Below are 18,520 nucleotides of genomic sequence, written 5' to 3' on the forward strand. Positions count from 1 at the left end.
AAATGGTAGTGTAGAGTTGGTCCTCGTGGATGGAAATGGAGACGTCTAGGAAGGGTAGGGAGGTGTCAGAGACGGTCCAGGTGAATTTGAGGTCGAGGTGGAATGTGCTTGTGAAATTGATGAACTGTTCGACCTCCTCGTGGGAGCATGAGGTGGCGCACCAATGTAGTCATCAATGTAGCGGAGGTAGAGGTGGGGAGTGATGCAGTGTAACTCCGGAAGATGGATTGTTCTACATAACCCACAAAGAGACAGGTATAGCTGGGGCCCATGCGGGTGCCCATGGCTATCCCTTTCATCTGGAGGAAGTGGGAGAATTGGACAAACTGTTGAGGGTGAGGACCAGTCCATCCAAACAAATAAGAATGTCAATAGAAGGGTACAGGTGGGGATGTTGGGAGGGGAGAAATGGAGGGCTTGGAGGCCCTGGTCATGGCACATCGAAGTGTAGAGGGACTGGATGTTCATGGTGAAGATGAGGCGTTGGGGGCTAGGGAAACGCAAGTCTTGGAGGAGGTGGAGGGCATGGGTGGTGTCTCAAACGCATGTGGGGAGTTCATGGACCAGGGGGATAGGACAGTATCGAGGTAGGTGGAGATGAGTTCAGTGGAGCAGGAGCAGGCTGAGACGATAGGTCGTACAGGGCAGTCAGGCTTGTGGATTTTGGGTAGGAGGTAGAATCGGGTGGTGCAAGGTTGCCGAACTATGAGGTTGGAAGCTGTGGGTGGGAGATCCCCTGAGGTGATGAGATTGTGTGTGGTCTAGGAGATGATGGTTTGGTGATGGAGGGTGAGGTCCTGGTTGAGGGGGCAGTAAGAGGAGGTGTCTTCGAGTTGGCACTTGGCTTCAGTGGTGTCAACTTACTTTCAGTGCGGATTTTCTTCTGTTGGAGTATAGTGACCTGTTTCTTCTGCAGTTCCACATCAGCTGTCTGTTTTTCCCTTTCTTGGGTCAGTCTAACTAGCTCATGCTGTTGTTTCAGCCAGTACTGTTGCTGTGTTGAAATTTCTTTGTTGTGTTCTTCAATGCTTTTTGTCAAAGTTTTGATTTTGAGTTCCAGAGGGCTCATTTCACGTCCCTAAAGAGTAAAGGTGGATATTCTGTCAATTTGAACATTAAGTCCCTCCTAAACAACACTAATTTGAAATTATCCCATCTTTAAACTAGCTTGGACGAAGATATCTTCCCTTGCATGCAACATTTAGCACAGTAAACCATGACATCAAAATTCAAACTCATTATGACTTATTAGATTAGATTACTTACAGTGTGGAAACAGGTCCTTCGGCCCAAAAAGTTCACACTGACCCTCCGAAGAGCAACCCACCCAGACGCATTCCCCTACATTTATCCCTTCACCTAACACTACGGGCAATTTAGCATGGCCAATTCGCCTAACCTGCACATTTTTTGGAAACCGGAGCACCCGGAGGAAACCCACGCAGACATGGGGAGAATGTGCAAACTCCACACAGACAGTTGCTGAGGCGGGAGTTGAACCCGGGTCTCTGGTGCTGTGAGGCAGCAGTGCCACCGTGCCGCCGCTTATCCTTTTCATTATCTTAAATCTACATCATTGCAATTCAATATTTTCCATAATATTTAAATTCTGGTACAAATTTGGCACTATCATTATGGAGCTCAATCTGAGTTTTCTCAAGATGCTTTCTTGGTAACAAATTTCTCATGTCCAAAGTGAGGATTCAACTAAAATTTTAAACAATCAACAAAATTAAACTTATTACGTGGAATTTCCTTTGCATATCTTATAGTTTCCTTCATATCTCATTTTTAGATGAGTGTGTCCTTATTCTGTAACTATATCCCCTTGTTTGAGATCCCCACACTAGTGGAAACATCTCAGCATCTACTCTATCAAATCCCTTCAGAACCACCACCCTGCACAGTTGGAACAAGAGTTCCTTAGTTTTAAACTCCAAACCCCCATTAATAAAGGCCAAAATTTCAATTTCCTTCTTAATTACATGCAAATATTTTGTTTCCTGAACAAGGACACCAAGATCTCTCTGTGTTGTACTTTTCTTTTGCAGTCTGTCTCCATTTAAATAATCATCTGCCTTTTGATTCTTGCATCAAAGTGCTAAACTTTCCTAATTAAATTCCATCTGCTAAATGTTGCCCACTAATTTAACCCATCTGTATTCCTTTGCAAATTCCTCATGACCTCACCTATAGATTGGATTCACCTCCCCTGTTTTGGGTATTGCCCATTTGGTATTCATTGCTGACTTAATTTACTCAGGTCACTGCAACATAAGGACACACAAAAGATGGCAAGGATTGTAGGCTTTGGAGAATGTGAGGCCAAAATACATGTGGCAAGAATGCATATTGTATGGCCAACTTGTACAGGTGGTATAACCTGGTAACTTTATAGCCCTAGGCTCGATACCTGGGGTGGCGGAGCATAAAGGGGAATGGGCAATATCACTGATCTAGCAATCTTGGAACAGCTCAAGGGGCAAGGCTGAGGAAAGCTAAAAGAATTGAGGCTGTAAGGATTAAATACAGAGTCAGATGGAAGTATTTGTCACATACTAAGGGTGAGTAGATGCAAACAAACAGTCCAGGGAGTCATTAATAGAAGCATGAATGTAGCCTTGATGATAAAATCATCGGATAAGGGAACAACTTGGAATGCTATAAACAATGCCTGGTCTACGTAAAGTGTAACATCTGGTTAACATGCAGTTGAATGTTGATCAGATTAGAAATGAAAACATGATCTTATTGTCTACCAGAGATGAGAACTTTTGCCAGAATTCAGTCCTGGAATGTTTAAGACTGTCTCTTCTTGTGAAGTGGCTGCATAATGAGTGGTATTGACTTCCTGACTCAGCACTTCAGCGTGTGGTACAGTGCATCAGAAATAGACAGACACATGTGTCACTCAAAGGTTGGTTCTGATAAATGACGCAGTCAACAAACTTCTGATATTATTGTGAACAAATGCTGGGTCTACTGACTGCATTTTGAGGCCACTGGATAAGACTGGACCTCAGGTTGAAGCACTAAATTGGAGAAAAATTACAACATCAGGCAGAAACTGGAAAAATTGGATTGGGGACAGCTGTTTAAAGGCAAATCTGCATCTGACATGTCTTTTAAATACCAGGTGACTAGAGTTCAAGGCCAGCATATTCCTGTGAGGATGAAAGATAAGGATGGAAATCTTGGATGAAAAGAGATGTTGTATGTTTAGTTAAAAAGAAAAAGGGAGCATAAAACCCTAAGACATAAGAGCAGAATTGGGCTGATCTACCCACCAGCTTTGCTCTGCCATTCAATTATGGCTGATGTATTTACCAACCCTATTCTCCTTTCTTCTTCCCCTTGACCCCCTTACCAATATCTCTCTCTCTCTGTCTTTCATACACTCAATGACTTGGTCGCTAAGGTCCTCTGCTGAGTTCCACAAAATTAACCACTCTGTGGTTGAAGAAATACCTCCTCATCTCAGTTCTAAAGGGTCATCACTTAACTTTGAAGTGTGTCCTTGGGTCCCAGTCTCTCCTACTAGGTCAGTATTGGGACCTCTGTTATTTGTAGTATATGTAAATAATTTGGATGAAAATGTTGGTGGTTGGATTAGTAAGTTTGCAGATGACATGAAAATTGGTGGAGTTGTGGATAATAAGGAAGGGTATCAAAGGATGCAGCATGATTTAGATTACTTGGAAAGATGGCCAGAGAAATGGCAAATGGAGCTTAATCTGGACAAGTGTGAGGTGATGCTTTTTGGGAGGGTAAAAGCAAGAGGAAAGTAAACTCTAAATGGCTGGACCTTTAGGAGCATTGATATACAGAGGGATCTTGAGATCCAAGTCCGTAGCTCTCTGAAAATACTCCATAAGTGGATAAGGTGGTAAAGAAGGCATATACCTTGCTTGCATTCATCAATTGAGGCACTGAGTATAAAAGTTAGCAAGTTATGTTGCAACTGTATAAGACTTTGGTTAGGCCACAGCGCAGTTTTGGTCACCACACTGTAGGAAAGATGTGGAGGCTTTGGAGAAGGTGTAGAAGAGGTTTACCAGGGTGTTGCCTGGTTGGAGTGTATTAGCTGTCAGGTGAGATTTAAGTATATAAAATTAAGAGGGGCATGGATAGGGTGGATTGTCAGGGTCTCTTTCGCAGGGTGGAAATGTCAAATATGAGGGGGCACAGGTTTAAGGTGAGAGGGAAAAATTCAAAGGAGAGGTGCAAGAAAAATCTTTTACATGTAAGGTAGTAGGTGCCTGGAATGTGCTGACAGGGGAGGAGATAAAAGCAAATATGATATCAAAGTTTAAGAGGCATTGAGACAGACACATAAACAAGCAGAGAATAGGTATGCTTACCTTTATTGGTCAGTGCATTGAGTATGGGAGTTGGGATGTCAAGTTGTCTGTACAGGACATTGGCAAGGCCACTTTTGGAATACTTTGGTTAGTTCTGGTCTCCCTCCTTGTTATAGGAAGGATATTGTCAAACTTGACAGGGTTTAGAAAAGGTTTACAGAAATGTTGCCAGGGTTTGAGCTATAGGGAGAGACTGAATAGGCTGGGGCTAATTTTTGTGGAGCATTGGAGGCTGAGGGGTTTATAAAATCATAAGGGGCATAGAAATGGTGAATAGCCAAGGTCTTTTCCCCAGGGTAGCAGAGTCCAAAACTAGAAGGCAGAGGATTAATGTGAGAGGGAAATATTTAAAAGAGACCTGAGGGGCAACCTGTTCACACAGAGGGAATGAGCTGCAGAGGAAGTGGTGGAGGCTGGTACATTTACAACATTTAAAAGGCATCTGGGTGGGTATATGAATAGGAAGGATTGAGAGGGATATGGGCCAAATGTTGGCAAATTGGACTTGATTAATTCAGGATATCTGATCAGTATGGATGAGTCACACCGAAGGGTCTGTTTCCATGCTCTATGACTCAATGACATATATGAGGAGAGTAAAAGCAAGTGTGTTTGAGGAATAGACATGCAGTTTCCTTCCACATTCTAAAATTTTTTTAAAGTACATGTTGAATTTTCAAAGCAAACAAACCTTTTTGAATAAAACACAAAAATTGACTAGGTGGGGAACAGGAAGATCTCAGGATAATTTTGGGCGAGAAAAGCCTTATGGACTATCCTAATACATCCATCCAGAACCTGACATTCTAATGTTCCTCCACTGTATAAGTTTATTTTAAAGCTGTAATATTTCATTTTCAAAAACCTAAATATCTAGGTATGTTTACTGGGAAAATTAAAAATAAATTTCTATTTTATCTCAATGTTCACAGTACTTGCTTCTTGAACTTACACCCATCTCTGCTATCAGTTGTGCAATCCTCTTGTTGTGCATGTTTAGCACTGACTGTTTATTTTGAATGGCAAGTAGTCGTTTAGCAATTTCTTTCTCACTCAATGAGATAACATTGTTTTTCTCAGTTAATTCATTGTACTGTTCTTGTAGAATTTTCTGCAGTGTGGTCAGTTCTGCTTTCCTGTCATTCATTTCCAGATTTATTTGAGCATATTCATTTTCTGTTTTTGCATAATCGATTTCCTATGAAGAAGGAACATTATTAGTAAAAATTCACTAAGAAACTAAATAGTTATAAATATGCCTGGTAAATAAGAATTATGGAGCCATATTGAAGTTAAAAGAGGAGAAAGTTTGTGCTACAAGTTAACTGTAATCCTTCCTTCGAAAATTCATCTTTGCAAATAAAGTTAAGATCATATAGAATCCACATGTACCTGTTAGTTGTAAAGATCTGTTAACATCAGTCATGCATCCTATGTACTAAGTTAGAGGTTGAAATACTGGTTCAACCCTCTGTTCCACATAGTTCCCCAAAACAATGTTTTGTTTTCTATTTTTGTAGTGTTATCACTTAAAGAAACCAAAAATCATACAAATGTACTGCAAAATACTTGCTGGAAGAATCAACTCAGTTATTCATAAATCTTTCAATAGAAAATAATTTTTCCTTTAGTTTAATCAGAAGCCCCTTACTGTCAGCAATGATTGTGTAGTGACTGTTATAAACTATTTTGCTGGTTTCCATTAGTGTATAACTATATGCAAAATTCAGGAAGAAGATGAAATAAGCTTTATGTCTAAAGATTTGGTCTTTACATGTACAAGCAAATCTTTTGCATACAAACTGTTCATACGTTGTAAGTTTATTTTCACAGTTTGATAATTAATCTGAACCAAAGGCTTTGTAAATGAAAGACAACAGCATATTAATATAAACAAGGCACTCCTGCTACAACTGTGCACCTTGTCATGAAAGATCAGAAGTCACATTGAACACATTCATGGGGAAAAGCATTTAAAAAATATTTTTGTGGGATATGGTAAGTTAAGAGCTGTCTATATTTTTAATGACGAGCTTAGATGTCTGTACAAGTATTTTACTTTTTGAGAATCCCTTCCACGGACAGCTGCCATCACTCTTTTCCCCACATTTGGATTTAAAAATCATACACAAATTAAACTTAAATCTTAGATATAATAATGCATTTTTAAAAAATATTTGGACAAAGGTATAGTGATAAAATTTGTAACTATTATAGGTTTAGTGCCAAGTAACATTTTCATGACAAAGTATGACGCCATTAGGTTTACTAATTTACAGAAAAAGGGATGAACATAAAAATTTAGAGCAGATAAGCATTAGATACATCACATTTATTCACCATACACTAGGAATGAACAGAAGCTTTATAATCATTAAAACATATTTGAAGTGTAATCACTGGTGTAATGTAGAGAAATGAAGTAGCCACAGTTAGATCCCATAAAAAGCAATGTGATACAAATTCAAAATAATCTGTTTTCATAATAATGCTAGAATGTTACATACGTTGTTAAGTTTGTTAACACTAAGGTTAATTTTAAAGTTAAAAGAAGCAGGTAATAGCTCTTATTTGTCTAAGCATCATAAACAGGGAGGGGCTCTTGTGGCACAATGGCACAGTCCCTAACTCTGAGCCAGGAAACCTGGCTTTGTGTCCCACATACTCTGGAGTTTTGTAATAAAATCCATGAACAACTTAACTAGAAAATAATTATCATGTCAGCCCCTTAAAAAAACATCAAAAAAGGGTGGAGAGGAATGTGGTGGTCTTGTAGTGGTAACACCCCTGCTTCTAGGCCAGGAGGTATGTCCAGATTCAGAAATAATAATTTAAATGATCTGACAGTTCAGTAGTGTGTGTGTGTGTGTGTGTGTGAACACGAACTAGGAATGTGTGTGTGTGTGTGTGTGTGTGTGAACACGAACTAGGAATGCCATATTCGGACAAATTATAGGCAGCCGTATAAGTATTTCATATACAGATTTTTACATACCAGCTGTCGTTTCCGTATTCGAAGCTTGTCACCCAAGCGTTTCAAGTAATTTGTTGCTTGATTCATTGTCAATTCACTTTCCAATTTTGCCATAATTTCATCTTCCAGTTTAACCTTCATGGCATATTCCTTTTCTATTTGTAGCTGTAGTACTTTGATCTCACTTTGGCGAATGTTCTTGTCCTAGGAAAGAATCACAGTGAGTTTTAAATTCATTCTACTGGAAAGTCAAAAGAACAATCATGGTTCACTCAAATAATGTTTTACATTTAATTTTTTCATGGAGTTAGTGACTGTTGGATATTCTGGGGAGCGGATTTATCTCTTTGTATTTTGTTGTCTCTTTTGTCTCTGTTGTCTCTTCCATTTATCGGAAGTTAGGTGAGCAAACCTCGATCAGCTTTCTGATTATACTGCTTGTTGGTAAGCTGCTTTTCTCTTATAAAGAAGAGACAATGGTAATCTGCCTCTGTCTCCTTCTTCAGGAGCTAGTGGCCTTTGCTGTGCACTTCTCCACAGTAGCATAGTTGATTGGGAAACTCAACCGATTACAAATATATGAAAAAGGAACACAAGTTTGCCACTCAGCCTTTCAACCTGCTCTGCCATTCAATAAGGCCATGGTTGATCTGATTTTAACCTCAACTGAACATTCCTGCATACCCTCGATAATCTTTCATCCCCTTGGTAATCAAGAATCTATCTACCTCTGCCTTAAAAATATTTAAAGATTCTGCATCCACTGTCTTTTAAGGAAGGAAATTTCAAAGAATCTCAATGCTCTGAGAGAGAAAAAATGTTTTATCAATCATTCTGTCTTAAATGGGCAGCACCTTATTTGTAAACAATGTCCCAGTTCTCAATTTCCAGCAAGAGGAAATATGTTTTTGACATCCATTCTGCCAAGGATCTTATACATTTCAATTAAATCACTTGTGACTCTTCCAAACTCCAGAAGATAAAAGGCCTAGCCTTTCCTCGTAAGCCAATCTGCTCATTCCAGGTATTAGTTCAGTAAACCTTCTCTGAACTCTTTCCAATGTATTAACATCCTTCAGTAAATATGGTGACCAGTCCTGTACAAAGTACTCCGGATGCAATTTTACCAACATCTGTATAACTGAATCAAAACCTCCAATTAAAATATATCTTCTATTAGCTGTCTTGATTATTTTCTATATCTGCCCACTAACCTTCTGCGATTCATGCACGAGGAGACCCAGATGTCTCTGCATTTTGTAATTGTGCAACCTCTTATCATTAGATGATATGCTTCTTTTTTCTTCTTTCTTTTAAAATGACAATTTCACATTTTTCCACAAAATTACTTCTGAACTACATCCTACCAATGTGAAGGGGCAAGCTAATGAGGCTCAAATGGACTTAGCAACATGGTGATATCTATTTCTAAATTTGCATTAAGTATGGAGTTCATTTTTAATTTTAATTGAAAATTCATTAAAAAAATATAATTTATAAAGTTGCATTAAAAACATTATAATTGATTTTGTCATTCTTTTCAAAAACAAATCTTTGCTACAAATAACTCTATATGCTTTAAATAATAACTACCAAGGCTGACATCTAATTTTGTTTCTTCAATTTGGCTGCTATTTCTGTCCACATTGGGCATTGTTTGGACCATATTAGTAAAGAAGTGACACTGCTGTGTTACAGCTAAAGAAGATGGATGAAAGCATGCTGGCTAACTGCCTTCTATCTCTGTATGCAAAGGTTTCATGAACATTTGGCATATTCCCTTAACTGGATTAGTGGTGCTGGAAGAGCACAGCAGTTCAGGCAGCATCCAAGGAGCTTTGAAATTGTCGTTTCGCGCAAAAGCCCTTCATCAGGAATAAAGGCAGTGAGCCTGAAGTGTGGAGAGATAAGCTAGAGGAGGGTGGGGGGTGGGGAGAAAGTAGCATAGAGTACAATGGGTGAGTGGGGGAGGGGATGCAGGTGATAAGTCAGGGAGGAGAGGGTGGAGTGGATAGGTGTAAAAGGAGATAGGCAGGTAGGACAAGTCTGGACAAGTCATGGGGACAGTGCTGAGCTGGAAGTTTAGAACTAGGGTGAGGTGGGGGAAGGGGAAATGAGGGAACTGTTGAAGTCCACATTGATGCCCTGGGGTTGAAGTGTTCCGAGGCGGAAGATGAGGCGTTCTTCCTCCAGGCGTCTGGTGGTGAGGGAGCGGTGGTGAAAGAGGCCCAGGACCTCCATGTCCTCGGCAGAGTGGGAGGGGGAGTTGAAATGTTGGGCCACGGGGCGGTGTGGTTGATTGGTGCGGGTGTCCCGGAGATGTTCCCTAAAGCGCTCTGCTAGGAGGCGCCCAGTCTCCCCAATGTAGAGGAGACCGCATCGGGAGCAACGGATACAATAAATGATATTAGTGGATGTGCAAGTAAAACTTTGATGGATGTGGAAGGCTCCTTTAGGGCCTTGGATAGAGGTGAGGGAGGAGGTGTGGGCGCAGGTTTTGCAGTTCCTGTGGTGGCAGGGGAAAGTACCAGGATGGGAGGGTGGGTTGTAGGGGGGCGTGGACCTGACCAGGTAGTCACGGAGGGAACGGTCTTTGCGGAAGGCGGAAAGGGGTGGGGAGGGAAATATATTCCTGGTGGTGTGGTCTGTTTGGAGGTGGCGGAAATGTCGGCGGATGATTTGGTTTTGTGCGAAGGTTGGTAGGGTGGAAGGGGAGCACCAGGGGCGTTCTGTCCTTGTTACGGTTGGAGGGGTGGGGTCTGAGGGCGGAGGTGTGGGATGTAGACAAGATGCGTTGGAGGGCATCTTTAACCACGTGGGAAGGAAAATTGCAGTCTCTAAGGAGGACCAGTTCCACCACAGAACACACCAGATGGCCTCCTTCTTTAGAACTCTATGCTACTTTCTCCCCACCCCCACCCTCCTCTAGCTTATCTCTCCACGCTTCAGGCTCACTGCCTTTATTCCTGGTGAAGGGCTTTTGCCCGAAACGTCAATTTCAAAGCTCCTTGGATGCTGCCTGAACTGCTGTGCTCTTCCAGCACCACTAATCCAGAATCTGGTTTCCAGCATCTGCAGTCATTGTTTTTACCTCTATATTCCTTTAACTGTTTTGAGGTCAAAAAATAAGAAGAGTTTCAATGTTCGATTTTGTTAGTCTATATTAATAGTATTCATGATAACAATGCTCTTACTAATGAAGCTTTGTTGAGCAAACGTTCTGTTTCATGTAGTGTCCGGGTGTAGGTGCTATATTCATGTTTTAATGCTTCCTGCTTCGCTAAGTTCTGCGCTATCATTTTCTGGGTCATATTAACATCATTCGTCAATCTGTTCAGATTAACTGTTAGAAACTCATTCTTCTCTTCCTGTTTCATAATTAAGGTATTATAGGCATACATTTCAGTCTTCAATGTATCCAACTGGTGCCTTGATTGTCTGTATGAAAGACAGAGAATCATTAAAATCTATCATACATTGACAGAAAAGGAAATAGTCAACTCTTAAATAAGGCTTATGGTTTAAACCATTTTTAAAATCAACCTGTTTGAACATGTTTTAGACTCACGTCAGTGGCAAGTGAGGATTGAACCCAGGCATTCTGCCCTAGGGACTGGGACACTACTACTGTGCCGCAAGAGCTGATAAAGCTTACAGTTTAGATGCAGATGTCTTAAGGAAAAAAAAAGAGGAGAAACACTGAAAAGTACCGTTGGGTTTCAAAGATTGAAAACTGGAACTAGCTTAACATCAACAATAAATGCAATACCCAACTGTAATATTAATTCTAAAATAAAATGCAGAAAATATCAAGAAGTAGTTTTGTGAAAAGCTTTTGATGATAAGTTAGTAAACTTAACATTTATGACAGAAACAAGTATACAGATTGGCAAACTGCTACCTTAAGTATTATTTTCAAATTACTGTACACACAGAGAGGTACACTAATCCAATTTTGCGAAACAAATACTATGATATTAATCAAATAGAGAAAGATCTATGCACTCATAAGTAAAGACTGCCTGCCTCTTGACTATCTTTGTTTAGTTGGTTGTTTAGAAGCAGCAACATATCCATAAATAGCCAAAATGTGTGGTCTAATACTGAAAAAGCACAAGGATAGTATCTGCTACATCATTGCCAACAAGTCGGCATGTTTATGCATTCATGTCCAAGCGCAAATTTAATTTATAAACTTTTAGATATATGGGTCAAAAATTAAAAGTGAATGAACACTTCCACATTAAGAAGTACTTGACAGTTAGAGAAAATCTAAGCAGTTCATGTTAGCTGAGGTTCTGTCAAGAAACAGCTCTAAAAGAATTTATAACTAATTTTATTGTTTTCATCAGATAATTATAGTAAAGAGCAATAAAAAAATTGAAATGCAATGTGGATGAGAAGCAGAGAGCCAAACACGAGCAACAAAATTTTTTTTTGAAACACTGAATAAAAGTTTTTTACCATAGTTATTCTGCTGAACTAATATCATTTTATTTAGATTCTGAACTGTACCTGACAGCTTCCTGCATTGCAGCATATGCCTCATCACGTCGCTGCATCCCAATTAGACTACTGGTCCACTGTTCTATTAGTTGTTTCTTCTCATAGCCAATTGCCTCAATCTCCATGGTTGCCTGAGAAATAATTTGAGAGATAGTTTAGTTTGGGAACATGATTGGCGTGGACTAGCTGGACCAAAGGGTCTCTCCCATGCTGTGTGATTCTGTAAAAGGAGAAGAAAGCTGGAAGTGATAATGAAAACATTTTTGAGTTATCTTCTTGGCATTATAATTCACAAGGCATTCGACAGTGACAGGAATTCTGTAATTGCATTCAGGGTTACATGTGCTACCAATATTAAATGAGAGAAATGAACTCAGGAGACCAGCATAACCCAATTTGTTCATGCTGTATTGTATTATATGGGTCTGTAGCTGCAATATAATCAGTCCTTAATATGACTACTAAAAATGGGTAAATTATCTGTAATGGTTCTATTTAAGCAATGTAAGGGTTTGAACTACATTTTCTCAAATAAGGCAAATGCTGTCATCAAGGAATTGTTATCTTGACTAAAAAAAGGTAAATTGTAGATCAGGAACCTTAACATTTTTATAAAGCACAGGTTCCATAGTTGTCCATTTCTCATTACCAAGCTGTCAGAAGCTGCTAACACTTCCTTTCCTATAGCAGTGGTTTGCACACTCAAATTGTGTAATGACTACAGTTGTGATAAGGACTGTTATCTCACCTCTGCTACTGTTCTCCGTGCTGCTTTTGTTTCTTCTACTTGTGCAATATACTGGGCCTCATACATTGCAATCTGCTCTCGCAGTGTATCCATTTGCGATACTAAACGGTTTACAAACATGTCCTAAAGCCCAAAAGAGAATTATTAGTGCCTTATTTGTAAAATAGAATAAAATTTCATTATAAAAGAACCACTACATTCGATTTTCAAAAAAAAAAATCTGGCATTTATTTAGTACCATTGACTTCTTCAGGATATTCTGAAGATATCTTAATTGCCATTTAAGTATTTATTTTGTGTCATCAATGTATGTTATAGACAAATGTGGTAGCTTATTTGTGCATAGTAAGGTTCCACAATCATTAACAACCATAGTATCTGTGCTTATTTAGTGGTGAGACTTGAGTGATAAATGTTAGTTATAACAGCAAGAAAACAATGCAGTACTTTTTCAAATACTACCACAGGGTCTTTCATCTTTCACATCCTGATCAGGCAGCTAGAATCTTGAATTACTGTATTTTCTGAAACATGCTACTATGCAACCCCTTTAGTAGTATTACCTGTCTGTGGAGCAGAACATGTCCTAACAACTGTCTAACTTCGAAATCTGAATGTGACCATTAAACCAATGTAGATTTGACACCTACAATGTTTTCTTGTCAACAGGATACTTCCAAAACAATGGTCTTATGCAATCAAGAACAAGCACAGTCTTCATGTAATGTAAGATTTGGAAGCTTGATAAGAATAGAAATAGGACATACAGATGTTATTCAGTTCCAAATTTAAAATTACATGTATGGTCTTTATTTTTATATTTCAAATCTAAATTTCTGTATCTATATTTATAATCAAAGTTCTACAGCATTTCTTTTGGAGAAAAATTGTGCCTTTAGCATGGATCTCCTGGTCAGAAGATGACAAATCCACAGTGAGGTGAGGGGGTGGAAAATAAGAATGGCAGCATTTTTGTGGAGCCCATTCAACACTGCTGTTCTTCCCATACCCAAAAAAAGTGAAATTTTATCCTTGATGGCCAGCAAACAGATAATACTAAGGAAAAACAAAACTTTGCATCCTGCTTACAGTAAAGTGAAAATTGGTCCTACACAGAGCAAGCATGAGGAATTAATAATGGAAAATAAGGAAATTGTGAATGGCTTGACTGGCTCAATATAGAAAATGTTGGAGAATGGAGAGAGAGCAGAGTTAATGTTTCGGATCCAGTGACCTGCTTCCAAAATGAATTGATGTTTTGCAATTGTCTTAACCATACAGAATATAGATACCTAACCCAGAAACTTTGAATAAGAGGTGAAAGGGAAATAAGGTATTAAAACAATTACAATCACCGTGAAAATGACTGGAACCAAAGTCTGATAAGTTCCAGGTCTTGACGGACTTCAGTTTAGGGCCCTGAAGTGGTGGGTGAGATAGTAGTACATTGTTTTTAATTTCTAAATTTGTGTAGATTCTGGATAGGGTTCAATCAGATTAATTTCAGGAATAAGGCATGTATTTTATGAAAAATGATGAAACAGGTGGTCCTGTATCCATGAGACCTTAGAATAATGAAGTGGTGTTGAAATGTACAAGATTTTAAGGGGACCAGACACGATACAGACTGAAAGCATGTTTACCATAACTAGGGGACACGGTTTAAAATAAGTGGTTTAAATTTAAGGCTGAGATGAATTTGTTTTCTTTCTCTTACAGGATGGACAGTCTGGAATTCTTATCTCCAGAGGCAGTTGTGACAGGATGATTAAATATTTTCAAGGGAGAAGTATCTTGACAAATACATGAGTCTTGAAGGAAATCAGAGGAAATCAGAGGTAGCTAGGAAAGTGGATTTGGGCCACAATTAGACCAGCCATAACCTTATGAAAGGCAGAGCAGACATGAGAGACTAAATAGCTTACTCCTCCTCTTAATTTGTGTTTATGCTTTTTCAGGACAAGTGAGCAAATTGATATTTTAAGATTAGCTTAGTTATAATCATGCAATCAAAGTATATTAACTTATTAATCTAATATATTATTCTGCTTAACTGTAACCAATGTAGATTTCAGTGTTTAATATTGTGTGACTCTGGTTAGCCTCACTTGACAAAGAAATGCATAAGTCTGTTTTCAACAGAAGAAAACACATAAATGAGTTAATGTTGTGAGGCCTTGATTAGCTAACTTCCACCTCAGACAGCCAGATTGTGAGAATTTGCAACTTTCAAAGTTGAATAAGGCGAGTTTACATCGGTCTAGCCTGTTAAATCCTGATCAGGAAAAATTCAATGTTATTAACAAAATGAAGGTTATGAGGGAGGTTCTGTGGTAGGGAGAAAAGAACATCAGTGCTCTGCACTAGTTTTGTTTTCGTTTATCATGTTTTAGAATATAACCATTTATATTTTGCTAGATATATTCTTTGTATTAGAGTTAACCTCCTTAACAGTTTGTGCATTTAAGTTTTGTTGCAATATAACCTTTGAGACTGTGTAGCTTATAATTCACGATCCCACATTTGGTTTTGTAATCTGAATGTATTAGTAGACTCTGATCTTCTGTATTAGTTTCATATAGGTTAGAAGTTATCAGCAATGTTTCCAATATGTACTTCATCTATTTTTCTGAATTTGCTTATTTGCCAAGGGTGTATTTATGAGATTGTAGTGATTGGAACCAGGTTGATCTCATTGGCTACCAGGTCGTAAATTGGGGTTGATAACCTGGGCCAATCAGGAAAGCCCTGGATGACCAAGATAACCTGGAGATTAGAGTTTCCTCAAAAAATAACAAAAAAGGGGAAAAAATAACCAGGAGATTAGAATCTCCTCAGTTCAGTTGACTGACTCCAAGCTGGCTGGCTTCAGCTAGTGTACTGTACGCAAATAAATAAAAGGTGACTTGGCGACAGGATACCAGTCTCTGTGCAGTTGTTTCAGTGGCACCGAGAAAAAACAGGATGTGCCTGAAGAACATTTGCTTGCAACAGTCTTCTTGAAGTTGCAGTAAGCATTTCTGGTATCTTGTCTTTATTTGGAAAGCTTGACAGAGCGGGTCAACAGAGTGGGTCAAGGAATATTACGACTCCAAATCTCCTTTAACTCAGAGACGCTATTGGTTTTATTCAGTTGCTGGAGAACTGGAGGAATCTGGATCAGGATTTCTGATGAAGCTGAAATGACAAGCAGAGGCATGTGATTTTGGATTAACACTGAGTGAGAGGCTGAGAGACCGTTGGCATGTAGGATTAATGATGTAACCATGCAGAAGCACTGACTGGCTGAAGCTCAACTGGCGTTCAAAATGGTATCGTCATGCGAAAACGTGGCAAGTGGAGCATGGGAGCTACAGGATATCCCAATGCAAGTGGGATGTCTAAAGATGTATATGGTAAAATTTGTTCTCATGGCTCACTAAACCCACCATGTCTCACCTCTCCAATTGGGCTTGGACAACACACTTTAGTGTAGGCAATCACAGAGCCTCATGTAGGGCATATCCTGACTATAGGGACCCTAGGCTAGCACACAGCAGAACCCCACAACAAAGCTGAGCCTCAGCCAAGTGGCTTTAAAGTTCTTCAGAATGTGGGCCAGCAAACCATTGTTGTTGCTGTTGATATGTAGACTCAAGACAGCAAAGAAGTCCTACAAGGCCTGTCTTGAGGAAGAAAACTCGTAGGCCGGTACCCAGAAAAGTGCATACGCTGGGAAGTTCCCCTACATGTGAGCTGGAAAAATTAAATTGCTAATGAAATCCAAATTGGAACCAATTAAAATTAATGTTTGGTTAAATGGTCACAAGGACTGATATTGGTGCAGCTGTATCTGTGGTTGCAGAATTAACAAGTTTCACTCAGGACTCCAACCCTTAAGTCTGCACAAGACTTCAGCCAGACTGAGAATGTACACTCGGAAACCGTTGCAGATTAAGTGTATGACTTCAGTTCTGGTCTCCTATGCAAAACAGTTGGTACAGTTACCACTGATGGTAGTAAAAGTCTTGGGCCCATCTCTATTGGGGTCGCATTGGTTGAGAAAGATTCATCTAAATTAGCTCACTATTTTTAAATTAGAAAATGGCTGGCTCAATAAAGTCCTAGTGAAATATCTAGGAGTACTTCAGAAAGAGCTTCAGACTATCAAAGCCAGTTTTAATGTTGACAAGGAACCAATTCCGAGATTTTGCAAGGCCCACCCAGTGCCATTTGCCTTGTGGGCAAAAGTAGAGGTAAAAATCAGGAGGCTGGAGAGTCAAGGAATCATCAAACCAGTGCAATTTGCACAATGTGCAGCACTAGTTACACTGATTATGAAACATGATAGCTCAGTTCACATTTGTGGGGATTTTAAGCAAATGGTAAACTGCTTCTCACAGCTGGATAAATAACTGATTTCTTGCACAGAGGACTTGTACGCAAAGTTGGCCGGGCAACTATCCTATACAAAGCTGGACATGACGCACGACTAGCTGCAATTGCGATTGGATGAGAAGTCCCACAAAGGTTTATATAAATATGCAAGACTGCCCTATGGGGTATTGTCAGCCTCCGTCTTTTTCCAGTGGACCATAGAGAACATTTTGCAAGAGCTACCCAGGTTGCCTTTTATCTGGATGAAGTATTAAAAACAGGGAAGACCAATCAAGAGCACTTGGAGAATTTGGACATTGTGCTTAAATGTTTCTCCCAAATGAGCATATGCCTGAGATGGGAAAATTGTGTGTTCCAGGCATCTCAAGTGACCAACTTGGGTATCAGAGTTGACAAATGGTGGTTATACCGGTTGCAGGATAAAGTGAGCGTGATCAAAGGAGCCCTGGCTCCCACTTCTGTACCACAGCTTAGGTCTTTCCTTGGGTTTGGGTTCGTGAAGTATTACAGAAAATTCATATGTAACCTGGCCTCCGACTTGGCATCCTTACACCTGCTATTGAAAAAGAGTCAGCCTTGGAAATGCTTGCATAGCCAAGAAGTAGCCTTTAGGGAAGTGAAAAACCAGCTACCATCACCTAAGGTGTTGCCTACTATGATCTAAAGCGGGAGGCAGTGCTGACATGTGATTACTCCAATATGGTATTGGGGTGGTGTTAGTTCACCAGTGGCCCAATGGAGAGGAACGCCTGATAACATATGCTTCCTGGACTTTGCGTGATGCTGAATGCAAATCAACCTAGATAGAGAAGGAAGGTTTGGCGGTCGTCTTTGGTGTGAGGAAGTTCCAAGTGGGAATTTGTCATAATAACAGATCACAAACCCTTGTTTGGGCTAACTGAAAGAAGAAAAGGTGGTGCTGCCCATAATTTCCAGCAGAATTCAGCAATGGGCCCTTATTCTCAGTGCATACAAATACAAGTTAAAACACCATCCAGGAAGCCAAGTGGCTATGTGGGTGCCTTGAACTGCCTCCCATGAGCAGATACTCCACCAGTGATGCCTCCCTGGAAGAGGCCGTTTTGGTATTGAACTTCCTGGACACTCTTCCGTCACTGCTGGCAGTATCTGACTGTAGACACAAAAACATCCTATCCTAGTAAAACTAAAACAACTCGTGGTAATGAGGGAAAAAGAGGGGACATCACAATCTGGATTGAAACCTTTCTGGACCGGTGAGACTAGATCACCACAAAGGACAACATATTACTATGTGGATCAAGGGTGATTGTCCTGAGTAAAGGTCACCGCTAGATCCTGGTTGAACTCCACTAGGGTCATCCAGGGGTTTCCAAGGTGAAGATGCTAGCAAGAAGCTATATCTGGTAGCTGGGGTTGCACGCTGATATAGCTGCGTTGATGGGCCAGTGCCTAGAGTACACCAAGGGCAAAAATTGCCTCTAGCAGCACCCCATCTTCATGGGAATAACTGGGAAAACCCTGGACTCAGTTGCATGCCAACTATGTTGTTCCTTTCATGGGCTTAATATTCCT

At 39.8% G+C, this 18,520-nt stretch overlaps 1 protein-coding gene across 2 annotated transcripts in view; it reads right to left on the reverse strand.

The window, feature by feature from the left end:
• The window catches only part of ccdc40 (coiled-coil domain 40 molecular ruler complex subunit), a 95,364-nt gene that overhangs the window by 22,311 nt on the left and 54,533 nt on the right, over positions 1-18,520 (reverse strand). For both annotated transcript variants that reach the window (XM_072558614.1, XM_072558613.1), the window contains 6 exons: positions 12,590-12,712; positions 11,851-11,972; positions 10,530-10,773; positions 7,357-7,539; positions 5,314-5,559; positions 865-1,078 (listed from right to left, as the gene is read on the reverse strand). In XM_072558614.1, coding sequence (XP_072414715.1) covers positions 865-1,078; positions 5,314-5,559; positions 7,357-7,539; positions 10,530-10,773; positions 11,851-11,972; positions 12,590-12,712 — 1,132 coding nt within the window. The remainder of the gene's footprint in view (positions 1-864; positions 1,079-5,313; positions 5,560-7,356; positions 7,540-10,529; positions 10,774-11,850; positions 11,973-12,589; positions 12,713-18,520) is intronic.

Source organism: Chiloscyllium punctatum, chromosome 39, assembly GCF_047496795.1.
Source record: "Chiloscyllium punctatum isolate Juve2018m chromosome 39, sChiPun1.3, whole genome shotgun sequence".
Lineage (NCBI taxonomy): Eukaryota > Metazoa > Chordata > Chondrichthyes > Orectolobiformes > Hemiscylliidae > Chiloscyllium > Chiloscyllium punctatum.